The sequence below is a fragment of the Durio zibethinus genome, unplaced genomic scaffold (genome assembly GCF_047325235.1).
Source record: "Durio zibethinus cultivar Kanyao isolate XHJ-2024 unplaced genomic scaffold, ASM4732523v1 HiC_scaffold_231, whole genome shotgun sequence".
Taxonomy (NCBI): domain Eukaryota; kingdom Viridiplantae; phylum Streptophyta; class Magnoliopsida; order Malvales; family Malvaceae; genus Durio; species Durio zibethinus.
In genome coordinates this window covers 13,882-27,500 of record NW_028322854.1, presented here as the reverse complement: position 1 = coordinate 27,500, position 13,619 = coordinate 13,882, and the positions used below count along the sequence as shown (strand labels likewise).

General features: G+C 31.5%; 1 protein-coding gene across 1 annotated transcript; it reads right to left on the bottom strand.

Moving 5' to 3' along the window:
* Window positions 1–7,782: 7,782 nt before the first annotated feature.
* On the bottom strand, window positions 7,783–12,212 carry LOC149509158 (NAD(P)H-quinone oxidoreductase subunit H, chloroplastic). The gene is made up of 2 exons (XM_089757768.1): window positions 10,281–12,212; window positions 7,783–9,159 (listed from the first exon to the last, which is right to left on the bottom strand). The coding sequence occupies exon 1, from the start codon at window positions 12,014–12,016 to the stop codon at window positions 10,835–10,837; it is 1,182 nt and encodes a 393-aa protein (XP_089613894.1). The 5' UTR covers window positions 12,017–12,212; the 3' UTR covers window positions 7,783–9,159; window positions 10,281–10,834.
* Between the last annotated feature and the right edge of the window lie 1,407 nt (window positions 12,213–13,619).

Sequence of the window (13,619 nt, the reverse complement as noted above, 5' to 3'; positions counted from 1 at the left end):
ATAGTGGCAGCATGTATAAGAGCCGAAATAGGAGTAGGCCCCTCCATGGCATCAGGTAACCATACATGAAGGGGAAACTGCGCAGATTTAGCAACTGCGCCGGCAAATAATAAAGAGGCACATAAAGTAACAAATAAAAAATGAACCTCATTATTATAAATCACGTTATTAAATATTTCGAACAAATCTTGAAATTCGAAACTTCCCGTTATCCAATAAAAACCTAAGATTCCTAATAATAAACCAAAATCGCCTATCCGATTAGTTACAAACGCTTTTTGACAAGCGTTTGCCGCAACAGGTCGTGTGAACCAAAACCCTATTAATAGATAAGAACACATTCCAACCAATTCCCAAAAAATATAAATTTGTATCAAATTAGAACTAGTAACTAATCCCAACATTGAAGTATTGAATAAACTCATATAAGCAAAAAATCTCAAATATCCTTGATCATGAGACATATAATTGTCACTATAAATAAGAACAAAAATTCCAACAGTAGTGATTAATATTGACATAATAGAGGTAAGTGAATCAATAAAGTAGCCAAACTCGAAAGAAAAATCATTATTGATGGTCCAAGACCATCCATATTGATAGATAGAACTTCTATTTATTTGCTGAATAGACAGATCGACCGAAAAAATCATAACTATACTTAACAATAAAATATTGGGAAAAGCCCACATACGACGAAGATTTTTTGTTGCCGTCGGAAAAAGTAGGAGTCCCATTCCTATTAAAATAGGAATTGGAAGTGGCACAAAAGGTATGATCCATGAATATTGATATGTATGCTCCATAAAAACTTTTTTCTTATTCTTTCTTAATTAATCGTTTCTGATTCACCGGCTCTTATCTCTTTTGATGGAAAGGGAGCAATAATACAATCAAGATATTACAAAGTTAACTGGAATTTTCTATTATTAATCTTTTAATCTTTCTCAAATATTTCAAAAATATTCAAATTTCGAAGTTAGAAGTAATCAAATGATATCACCGAGTTACTAATGGAAAAAAAAAATATTCTTTTTTTTTTTCAAAATTATGTATCCTTTAACAGATTAATTACGAGTCTCATTCGAATTTGATTGAAAATGAAAATTGGGCATACTCTCTCTTCGAGCTTGACCAATTACCAATTAATAGAAAAAAATTCAAGTTTGTTTTTTATTAGGTAAATAAAATGGTTTTTTTACATTTTTTTGTTTTGATGTATTTTTCGTGTATAAATGGAGATGTATAAATTATAAATGTAGGACGACAAAAAAAATAGGCAGAGATAGAGAAGGAAAGACTCTTTTTTACGTTTTTTTGATTTCATCAATTCAATTTATATATCATAATAGATCCTAATCTATCCTATAGATTTGAATGGAGATATAAAAAAGAAAGGTACCAATAAATTAAATACAAATTCTTCTTTTTTTCTGGATAGTGTATGGAATATAAATAAAAAAAGGTTATATCATATTTTTTTTTTTTTTTTTTTCTAGAATAGAAGCATTTTATGTTATTTTCCCATCTCTATTTAGTTCTTATGAAATTTATATAGTAGTATATAGATAATTATAATCTAGAAAATCTATTAATCTAGAAAATCTATAGGAATAGATAAATAATGACATAAAGACACCGATCATTTTGTTTTAAAAATAGATGTCTTTGACATCCAACTATAGCACTAAATAACCTTTTTTTTGAATGGCAGTTCCAAAAAAACGTACTTCTACATCAAAAAAGCGTATTCGAAAAAATGTTTGGAAAAAGAAAGGATATTGGGCGGCGTTGAAAGCTTTTTCATTATCGAGATCTATTTTTACGGGTAATTCAAAAAGTTTTTTTGTACGACAAATAATTTTTTTTTAATCTGAATTGGTTTAACTCGAATAAGATACAAAGGTTTTCTTTTTTGAATATCTTTTTTTTTTTCATTTCCGGGATGGGGATTCTCATTTTCCCCATCGCCCCATTTGGTATCTTAGTGTTATAATAATTTGTTATTTTTATAATATTCAATTTCAATTTATAATAATAAATAATTAAATAATTAAATAATAAAAATTTGTATATTTATACTATAGCTATATCGGAGCACATATATATAAGAGCTTTAACTGGGTTGTTGAAACTAATCCATTAAGTTTCAATTTTGTAACTTTATGAATCATTATTTCTCTGAATTACTATATATCCTTCCCTTGCTTTCAACCCAATTGAGAAAACTCCCTTTATAATTTAGTGGATATACAAATAATGTATCAATTTAAAATGATCTAAAAAAATTCTATGTTTGTATAAGAAGATGAATCAAGACATATTTTTAGAATTCGAAATTCGAAATACTTTTTTGAAGTATGGTACAATTATGACAGGAATCGAAACGCTTTTTATATAACGTAACGTGTACAACCCAATATCTAGTTGGTTTGATAAATCCTTAAAACGCAAAATCCTAACGATTAATACAAAGCTATGCAAATTACATAAATCTTTTGAAATCATTGGATGTGGTGCTGAAATTGTGATCTCTAAAAATAATATTTTTTCATTCATTTATTCATTCAATTGATAAGCATTTTTTTTTTTATAGATTCATAAAAATCATATAAAAGAATGAGAGATGAATCATTAAAAAATTAAAATGATAAAGAACATTTTTTTGTTGAATTCTATCTATGAATTGAAGTTACAACTAGTTAGTTTAGTTACAATAGAGGAGTTCTCTTTTAGGAAAACACAAACTATAAAATCTCTGTTGAAATAATTAAATATTAAATTAAATATTAAATAAAAAAAAGGATAATTAAATAAAACGATAAATAATAAAGATTCTTTTTGAACCTTCAAATTGCTATTTAAACGAGTTTTTATTCATCAATTTAAATTAAATGCTTCTTTTACATTTTACATTGAATTGACCCCTTCACCTTCAATCTCGACGATTGAATAAAAAATGGCTTATTATGATTTCGAGCAAGCCGCTATGGTGAAATCGGTAGACACGCTGCTCTTAGGAAGCAGTGCTAGAGCATCTCGGTTCGAGTCCGAGTAGCGGCATAGTATCTTCTAAAAGAGATAGAATAAGTCCTATAATGAATTTAATTCCTGATTTCCATTCCATAAAATCTAGAAACCCTCGCTTTTTTCAGAATTCTTATGATTTTTTCAACTTTAGAGCATATATTAACTCATATATCCTTTTCGGTCGTTTCAATTGTAATTACAATTCATTTTTTAACCTTATTCTTATTAGTCGATGAAGTCGTAGGACTATATGATTCATCAGAAAAGGGCATGATAGTTACCTTTTTCTGTATAACAGGATTATTAGTCACTCGTTGGATTTATTCAGGACATTTCCCATTAAGTGATTTATATGAATCATTAATCTTTCTTTCATGGGGTTTCTCCCTTATTCATATGGTTTACTATTTTAAAAAGCGTAAAAATGATTTAAGCGCAATAACCGCACCAAGTGTTATTTTTACCCAAGGCTTTGCCACTTCGGGTCTTTTAACCAAAATGCATCAATCCGCAATATTAGCGCCTGCTCTCCAATCCCAGTGGTTAATGATGCACGTAAGTATGATGGTATTAGGCTATGCAGCTCTTTTATGTGGATCATTATTATCAGTAGCTCTTCTAGTCATTACATTTCGAAAAGCCATAAAAATTATTGGTAAAAACAATAATTTATTAAATCAGTCATTTTCGTTTGGCGAAATCCAATACATGAATGAAAGAAGCAATGTTTTATTAAACACTTATTTTCTTTCTTCTAAAAATTTTTACAGGTATCAATTGACTCAACAATTGGATCGTTGGAGTTATCGTATTATTAGTCTCGGGTTTATCTTTTTAACCATAGGAATTCTTTCGGGAGCCGTATGGGCTAATGAGGCGTGGGGATCATATTGGAATTGGGACCCAAAGGAAACTTGGGCATTTATTACTTGGACCGTATTCGCGATTTATTTACATACCCGAACAAATAAAAATTTGGAAGGTGTAAATTCCGCACTTGTGGCTTCTATGGGATTTCTTATAATTTGGATATGCTATTTTGGGGTCAATCTATTAGGAATAGGTTTACATAGTTATGGTTCATTTACATTAACATCTAATTGAATTGAATAAAAAGGCTAAGCCTAACAAATACTAAGATAGGACAGCGTATATATAAGAAAACTTATTGTAAGCTGTCAAGAACCTTTTGAATCACTCCACTACTTGATTCAAAAGGTTCTAACAAAAGCCAAAGATGTCTGATTAAAATTCAATTTAATTCTTTTACCTTTTTTTACTTAACTTAAACTTAAGAGAAGAAAAAAGACTTCTTTCTTTTTTTTTTCACTGTACAACGAACAATTTTAAAAATCATAGGATTACTTTTTGATTTTTTGTTTTATTCATCAAAACTATCTATAAAAATAATTATATAGAATAGTTTCGACCTTCTCACCTGATAATGAGAGGACAAAATCCGGATAAATACCAATACCTATTACTGGTAGAAAGATAGAGATCGAAACAAATAACTCTCGTGGTCCAGAATCAAAAAAATAAGAACTTTGAGCATTAAATAGCTTGTATCCATAGAACATTTGACGTGACATAGATAATGAATAAATAGGAGTTAATATCATTCCAATTGACATTACGAAAGTAATTAGTATTTTTGGCATTAAAAAATATTTTTGGCTGGTAATTATTCCAAAAAAGACTATCAACTCTGCAACAAAACCACTCATGCCCGGTAATGCAAGAGAAGCCATCGATAAGATACTGAACATCGTAAATATTTTTGGAATCGGAATAGCCATTCCACCCATTTCGTCGAGATAAAAAAGACGCATTCTATCATAACTCGTTCCTGCCAAGAAAAAAAGTGCAGCACCGATAAATCCATGAGATATTATTTGTAAAATAGCTCCGTTGAGTCCCGTATCAGTTATAGAGCCAATTCCTATAATTATGAAACCCATATGAGATACGGAGGAATAGGCTATTCTTTTTTTTAAATTCCGTTGACCAAGAGATGTTGAAGCTGCATAAATTATTTGCATTGTACCCACTATTATCAACCAGGGAGAAAATATGGAATGAGCGTGGGGTAATAATTCCATATTGATGCGAACTAATCCATACGCTCCCATTTTTAATAAAATTCCGGCTAGAAGCATACAAGTACTGTAATGTGCCTCCCCATGGGTGTCTGGTAACCACGTATGTAAGGGTATAATCGGCGATTTGACAGCAAAAGCAATAAGAAATCCAATATAGAATATGATTTCCAGTGCGACAGGATACGATTGATTAGCTAATGTTTCAAAATTTAATGTTGGTTCATTAGAACCGTATAAACCGATACCCAAAACTCCTATTAATAAAAAAATGGAACCCCCCGCAGTGTACAAAATAAATTTTGTAGCCGAGTACAGACGTTTCTTTCCCCCCCACATGGATAGAAGTAGATAAACGGGAATTAATTCGAACTCCCACATGATGAAAAAAAGTAAAAGGTCTCGAGAAGAAAATGATCCTATTTGACCACTGTACATTGCTAGCATCAAGAAATGGAATAATCGCGAATCTCGAGTAACTGGCCAAGCCGCCAAAGTAGCTAAAGTAGTGATAAATCCTGTCAGTAAAATGGGCCCTATAGAAAGTCCATCTATTCCCAATCTCCAGTAAAAATCAAAAAAATTTATCCATTTATAATCTTCCTCCAGCTGGATTAATGGATCGTCCAATCGGAAATGATAACAAAATGCATAGGTTGTTAGAAGGAGTTCAAATATGCATATACACATAGTATACCACTTAATTAGCTTATTTCCTCTATGAGGAAGAAAGAAAATTAAAGAACCTGCAGATATTGGTAAAACTACAATTATTGTTAACCAAGGAAAATAATTCGTGGTAAAGACAAGATGCACTTGGACCAGAAAAACCCGTGCTCAAAAAAGATTTTTTTTGAGCACGGGTTTTTTCAGTAAAAAAAAAATAAAATGGATTCAAAATGTATTCAAGTGGGGTTTTCGGGAACGTATCAATAAGCTAGACCCATACTTCGAGTTGTTTCATGCCATAAATAAACTCGAACGCTCAAGAAATCTGTTGGACAAGCGGATTCACATCTCTTACAACCAACACAGTCTTCTGTTCTTGGAGCGGAAGCAATTTGCTTAGCTTTACATCCATCCCAAGGTATCATTTCTAACACATCGGTGGGGCAGGCTCGGACACATTGAGTACACCCTATACATGTATCATAAATTTTTACTGAATGTGACATGGGATCTATAATTTTTTGAACATCATAAAATTTCAATCTAGTAAACTTGTAAATGAATCATTATAGTTAAACACCAGATGAATCAACGATTTACCAGAAATTTTCTAATCAATTTCCTTCGGGATCAACTCATAAGAAAGGACCAAGATACTTTGATTTCTTACGTTTTCGAAAACATGATGTAGATTCCAACATATTGGACATGCTAATTCAAATTGGTGAATCTTATAATTTAATATTATTAATATTACTTATTCAACAAAGTTGATTGATTGATACGCGTTGATTTTCTGTTACGATAAATTGAGGAAACAATAGCTGATCCAATAGCTGCTTCAGCGGCTGCAATAGCTATAACAAAAATTGATAAAATATTTCCTTTTAATTGCCGACTATCAAAAAAATCAGAAAATGTTACAAAATTTATATTAACCGCATTCAGTATAAGTTCAAGACACATAAGGGCCCGAACCATATTTCGACTCGTGATCAATCCATAAATACCGATAGAAAATAAATAGGCACTCAAAACAAGTATATGTTCGAGCATCATTGACCAACTCCTTATCAATTTCGATTCATTTTAATATGAACAATAATTCAACGGATTTGATTGACTAGAATAGAATATAACAAAAAGAATATATTGGAAATATCTCGAATAAACGAATTTCTATTTTATATTTTATACACGAACAAGAATTCAAGGAAAATAGATGCGATAAGACAGAAAAAAGTTTAATTTGGATTGCTTGCTATTCCTAGTTAGAAAGATTTATTACTGACGAGCCACAGCAATTGCACCTATCAAAGCAACTAAAAGAATTAGTGAAATGAATTCAAATGGAAGAAAAAAATCTGTTGCTAAATGAATTCCAATTTGTTGACTATTACTTATCAAATCTTGTTCTATAATTTGGTTTGATCTTGTAGTCCAAATAATCCCGTACCATGATGTATCTAATATAGTAGTAATTAGCGAAACAAGAATACTTGTACAAATCAACGAAGTAAGGCCATTCCCAATGGTCCACAGATTAAAATTTTTATAATATTCTGAACCATTCATGAACATCACAGCAAATAGGATTAAAACATTTATGGCTCCCACATAAATAAGAAGCTGGGCAGCAGCTACAAAATGAGAATTTGAGAGAATATAGAATAAGGATATACAAACAAGAACCAATCCCAATGAAAAGGCAGAAAAAATTGGATTGGTAAGTAATACCACTCCCAGGCCCCCTAATATAAGACCCGATCCCAGAAAAACTAAAAGAAAATCGTGTATTGGTCCAGGCAAATCCATTATATGTAAAATAAGAGATAAATAAATCGAAATGCTTTTCATGATCTTATTGACCCGACCAGGAATTTTTTTTTTATGATACGTTCCTAATTGAATAAAATCCTAATCTATTAGGTGTGAATTGATCTAAGTACAATTATTGTTTCGTTTTTAATTCTTTTTTTTTGTTCGGTTCGAAAGGGTATTTTGTTTTTTGAAACTATATATTTCGAAATAATTACGAATATATTAATAGATTTTCAAGAAAAATGAATTCGAAATTCTTATCAACCAGTTAATTTGTAATTGAATTTTTATTTATTGACCAAACAAAGAGTAAAGGCCTCATTCTTTTAAGTCAAACCAAATATTCTTTTAACTTAAACCAAAACGGAACCTTAAAAGAATTGGAAATTTCTCTTTAATAGAATAGGAGGTTTACTTACTCAGTTTTTCTTTGAGGCGAATTCAAAATTGTTCGAATTGTATAATCGTCAATTACTGACATTGGTAAACGGCCCAAAGCAATTTGATTATAATTCAATTCGTGACGGTCGTAAGTAGAAAGTTCATATTCTTCAGTCATTGATAAACAATTTGTTGGACAATACTCAACGCAGTTACCACAAAATATACAAATTCCGAAATCAATACTGTAATTAAGCAATCGTTTTTTTCTAATATCCGTTTCAAATTTCCAATCAACAACAGGCAGATCTATAGGGCATACACGAACACATACTTCACAAGCAATGCATTTATCAAATTCAAAATGGATTCGCCCACGGAAACGCTCTGATGCGATTAATTTTTCATAAGGGTATTGAATAGTTACAGGTAAACGATTTGCGTGGGATAAGGTAATCATGAAACCTTGACCAATGTACCTTGCTGCTCGGACTGTTTGGTGGCCATAATTCATGAACCCAGTTACCATAGGGAACATATCGTGAATATCTATGAATAATTTTATGTTTGTTTCTTTCTCTTGTTTGAACCAAGTCATGAATCTCGTATTCTTTTTTTCTTTACAGTGAAAGAAGTTGGAAAGAAGTTGTTAATAATAGATTACCGAGAGAAATGGGTAAAAGAAATTTCCATCCAAGATTTAATAATTGGTCCATTCTTAACCTAGGTAAAGTCCATCTTGTTGCGATAGAAATAAACAAAAACAAATAAGTTTTAGCTAATGTAATAAAGATACCAATTGTCGTTCCAAAGATTCCATTCATTTTATTTATTTCAAATAGCTCAGGGACGAATACGTACGGAATGGAAATATTCCAACCCCCCAAGTAAAGAACTGTTACAAATAAGGAAGAAAGTAATAGATTTAGATAGGAAGCAACATAAAATAAACCAAATTTGATACCCGAATATTCGGTTTGATACCCTGCTACTAATTCTTCCTCGGCTTCTGGTAAATCAAAAGGTAATCTCTCACATTCTGCTAGAGAAGAAATTAGAAAAACGATAAACCCTATTGGCTGACGCCACAAATTCCATCCCCAAACCCCATATTTTGATTGCGCCTCAACTATATCAACTGTACTTGAGCTGTTAGATAATTATAGTCGATGATAACATCACTGTTCCCATCGCTAGTCCAAAACCGTACATGAGGTTTTCAACTCATACGGCTCCTCGTGGGTCACAAATAAATTTAAGGACCGAATCAGTATTATTTCTCTCTCGTATGGTTGTAGAATAGATAGAGAAAAAATGGATTGGAAGGTCCAAAATTATACCAATGGAATTCTGTCTGCTATATTATGAAGAATAAAAAAAGTGCTTCTGAATTGATCTCGCCCGTTACTAATTTCAATTTTTATTTGTTGAGTAATAACTTAAGCCTTCAATAAAATACTTCTTGTAGAAATATCAATAGATATTTCAACCCATTGTTTTCGATTACGAAAAAAATTAAATATTACATTAGCTCATAAATCATGACACAGATTATATCTCTCTATATATATGAAAGAAAGAATAAAAAAAAAAAAAATATTTATTTTTTATTCTTTCTTTTTCGTTCCTATTCTTCTTTCTGATCTGAGAAAATTACGAATGGGGGCTTAAACTAAAAAATAGTAAAGGATTATTTCGTTCCTGATAGTCATTACTTTAATCGGTGGATAGGAGCATACTCTGGACCGGAATCGTGGGTAGTACTGCCTACTCATTTCTACTAATTTAAAGCCCCAATTAGTATTCTTTTTATGTTATCCAGAAATATCCTTTTTATATAATTTACATAATCTCCATTACTAATCCTTTGTGTATTTTGGTGTTCCTAACCATCCACTCATTTTTTTGTTCAATCCCCCGTTTGGTTTGGCAATACATGTATGGGAATCTATACAAAGGATAGCCAAAACTCTATACGGTTGATCTTTTGAGCCCGCTTCAAGCTAGATTGACTAATCAACCCGTCTTGGGGTAAAGACTTCTTCCACTTATGTTTTCTTCCACTTAACTCTTGTACATAGGAAATGAGATTAAATTTTTTTTTGTTTAATTTACTGCGAATTTATAAGCTGCTTTCTTTCACTCATATATAACTATCTAATTTAGTTTATCAACCTGAAGGATAATAAAATAACGAAGATATCTATTCAATCCATTCAGCTTATTTTATAGAACGAAAGGAATAGGGAAAAGAAAAGTTTATATTTCAACGAATCGCACGTAGAGATATTGATAAAACACATAGAGTTAATGGTATTTCATAACTAATCGATTGAGCAGCAGCTCGCAGACCACCTAAAAAGGAATATTTATTATTTGATCCGTATCCTGACATAAGAAGTCCAACAGGAGCAATACTTGAAATGGCAATCCATAAAAAAATACCGATATTGAGATCGGCTAAAATAAGGCGAGAGCTAAAAGGAATTACTGAAAAACTTAGTAAAATGGATATGACTGCTATAGACGGTCCAATACGGAATAAACGAGTATTTCCTCTAGATGGAAGAATATTCTCTTTGAAAAGCAGTTTTGTTCCATCTGCTAGAGCTTGAAGAATTCCCAAAGGGCCGGCGTATTCAGGCCCAATACGTTGTTGTATTCCTGCAGATATTTCTCTTTCTAACCATACAATTACTAGTACACCTATTGTGATTCCCAATACAAGAGTCAAAATAGGGACAAACATCCATATGATCCCATAGACCTCTTTTAAGGATTCCAATCTGTAAAAGGAATTGATATCTTCTACTTCTGTTGTATAAATTATCATTTCAACGATCAACTTCTCCCATAATGATATCTATGCTACCTAGTATCGTCATAATATCAGCCAATTTCATTCTTTTAACTAACTGAGGAAGAATTTGCAAATTGATAAAACCCGGCGGGCGAATTTTCCATCTCCAAGGAAAACCACTTTGATCTCCTATCAGAAAAATTCCTAATTCTCCCTTTGGGGCTTCCATTCTCGCATAAAGTTCTTGTCTCGGTAATTCAAATGTAGGAGAAGGTTTTTTACTAATGAATCGATATTCAAAATCATTCCATTCTGGATCCCTTTCTCGATCAAAACATCGGATTTCTAAATTCTCATAGGGACCCCCCGGAATTCCTTCCAGGGCCTGTTGAATTATTTTTATGGATTCCGTCATTTCACTGATTCGGACTAAATAACGAGCTAATGAATCTCCTTCTTTTTGCCACTGGATTTCCCAATCAAATTCGTCGTAACACTCATAATGATCAACTTTACGAAGATCCCATTTGATTCCAGAGGCTCGTAGCATTGGGCCGGATAGACCCCAATTTATTGCTTCTTCTCCACCAATAACCCCTACCCCTTCAACTCGTTCTAAAAAAATAGGATTTCGCGTAATAAGTTTTTGATATTCAACAATTCCTGTTAAAAAATAATCACAGAAATCCAAACATTTATCTATCCAGCCATAGGGTAGATCGGCCGCTACTCCTCCGATACGAAAATAATTATGCATCATTCTCATACCGGTGGCAGCTTCGAATAGATCATATACTAATTCTCTTTCTCTGAAAATATAGAAAAAGGGGGTCTGTGCACCAATATCGGCCATAAAAGGTCCAAGCCATAATAGATGAGAAGCTATACGACTCAACTCCAACATAATTACTCTGATATAGCTGGCTCTTTTAGGGACTTGAATATTGCCCAATTGTTCTGGTCCATTTACGGTTATTGCTTCCGTGAACATAGTGGCTAAATAATCCCAACGTGTTACATAAGGCAAATATTGTATAATTGTTCGGTTTTCCGCAATTTTTTCCATTCCTCTGTGTAAATAACCTAATATTGGTTCACAGTCAACAACATCTTCACCATCTAGAGTAACGATGAGACGAAGAACACCGTGCATTGATGGGTGGTGAGGTCCCATATTGACTATCATAAGGTCTTTTTCTGTAGCTGATAGATTCATAAGTTTTTCCTCGATTCATTCTTACATGAATTGTTGAAAACGAAAAGAAGTACATCAAAATGAAAAATATAATAAATCGACTAATTCAATCAAATTAACGATTTTTTGATTCCCGAATATCCAACTCACTAATTAATTCTTTATAACGTATGTTATTTTTCTTTGATAAATAAGACAGAAGCCGTTGACGTTTTCCTAGAATTTTACGTAGACCTCTCTGAGATAAATAGTCTTTTTTGTGCAATTCCAAATGTGAAGTAAGTCTTCGTATCTTATTGGTGAAACTGACTATTTGAAATTCAACGGACCCCTTGTTTTCTTCTTTTTTTTCTTGAAAAATAACTGAGATGAATGAATTTTTTACCATAAAACAAAAATTTCTCTCCCCCTTTTTTTGAATGTGAATTTTACTGATCAGTAATAATAATAATACCATTCATTTTAATATGCACAATGATTTTAAGTTCGTTATGAACTTTATAATTTTTTCAAATAAAATTAATCAATCCGGTTTTCAATCATAATATATGGAAAAATGTACCATTGACGAATTTTCAAACGCGGATACATATGTATCCTTACCATACTGAAACGACTGCCATTATTACTATTAAACCAATAGCGATTCATACAAGCTAAATCTTCTAATCGATAATTGGGCCAAAGAAAGAACTTTAATTTAATTAGTTTCTTTTTATCACTATCAAGATGTTTGTTTTTATTCAAAACTTGACCACAGTTTTTTACATTATTTAAAAATACTGGATTTCTATGCATACCATTTTTATCCCTTGAATTGAAAGAAATTCGAATTCGCAATTCTCTCCGGTGGTTAGGGGATAAAATATTTTCAGGAATAAACAAATCATAATGATTTTTGTCTTTATTTTCAGTCATTTTTTGATGTCTTGCAATGGATTCATCAAAATTATTTTTTTCAATATAGTTTTTTTTTTTGCGTCTTTTTTTTTTTTTGCGTCTTTGATTAATTTCATGTTTATTTTTATGAACCAATGAAATACTTATAGTTTGATATAGAATAAATTGTCCATCAATTTCTACATACCGGCGAATTGGTTCGATAATCAATACTCCTTTTTTGAGTAGGTATTGATAAGTTAAAAGTAACTTATCCGCCGAATCCATCAAAATATCCAGATTCGTTCCTCCTCTTCTAACAGAGTATAGAAAAGTTTCATTCATATTTATCAGGCCAAGAATGAAAGAATATGCTTTGATATTTTTGATTATTTTTTCATCGAAAGAATCAGCATCCCATCCGAATTGAAAATACAAATACTTTTGTAGGAATAAACGAGCTTCTCTCTTGCTCTCGTCTTCCTTTCTATGTTTTTTTGATTTACCAGAATCTTCTTCAACATCTTTTTCTTGATTGTCTGATTTACCTTTTTCTTGATCTGATTTACCTTTTTCTTGATTGGATGATTTACCTTTTTCTTGATTGGATGATTTACCTTTTTCTTGATTGTATGATTTACCTTTTTCTTGATTGGATGATTTACCATAATCTTCTTCAACATCTTTTTCTTGATTGTATGATTTACCTTTTTCTTGATTGGATGATTTACCATAATCTTCTTCA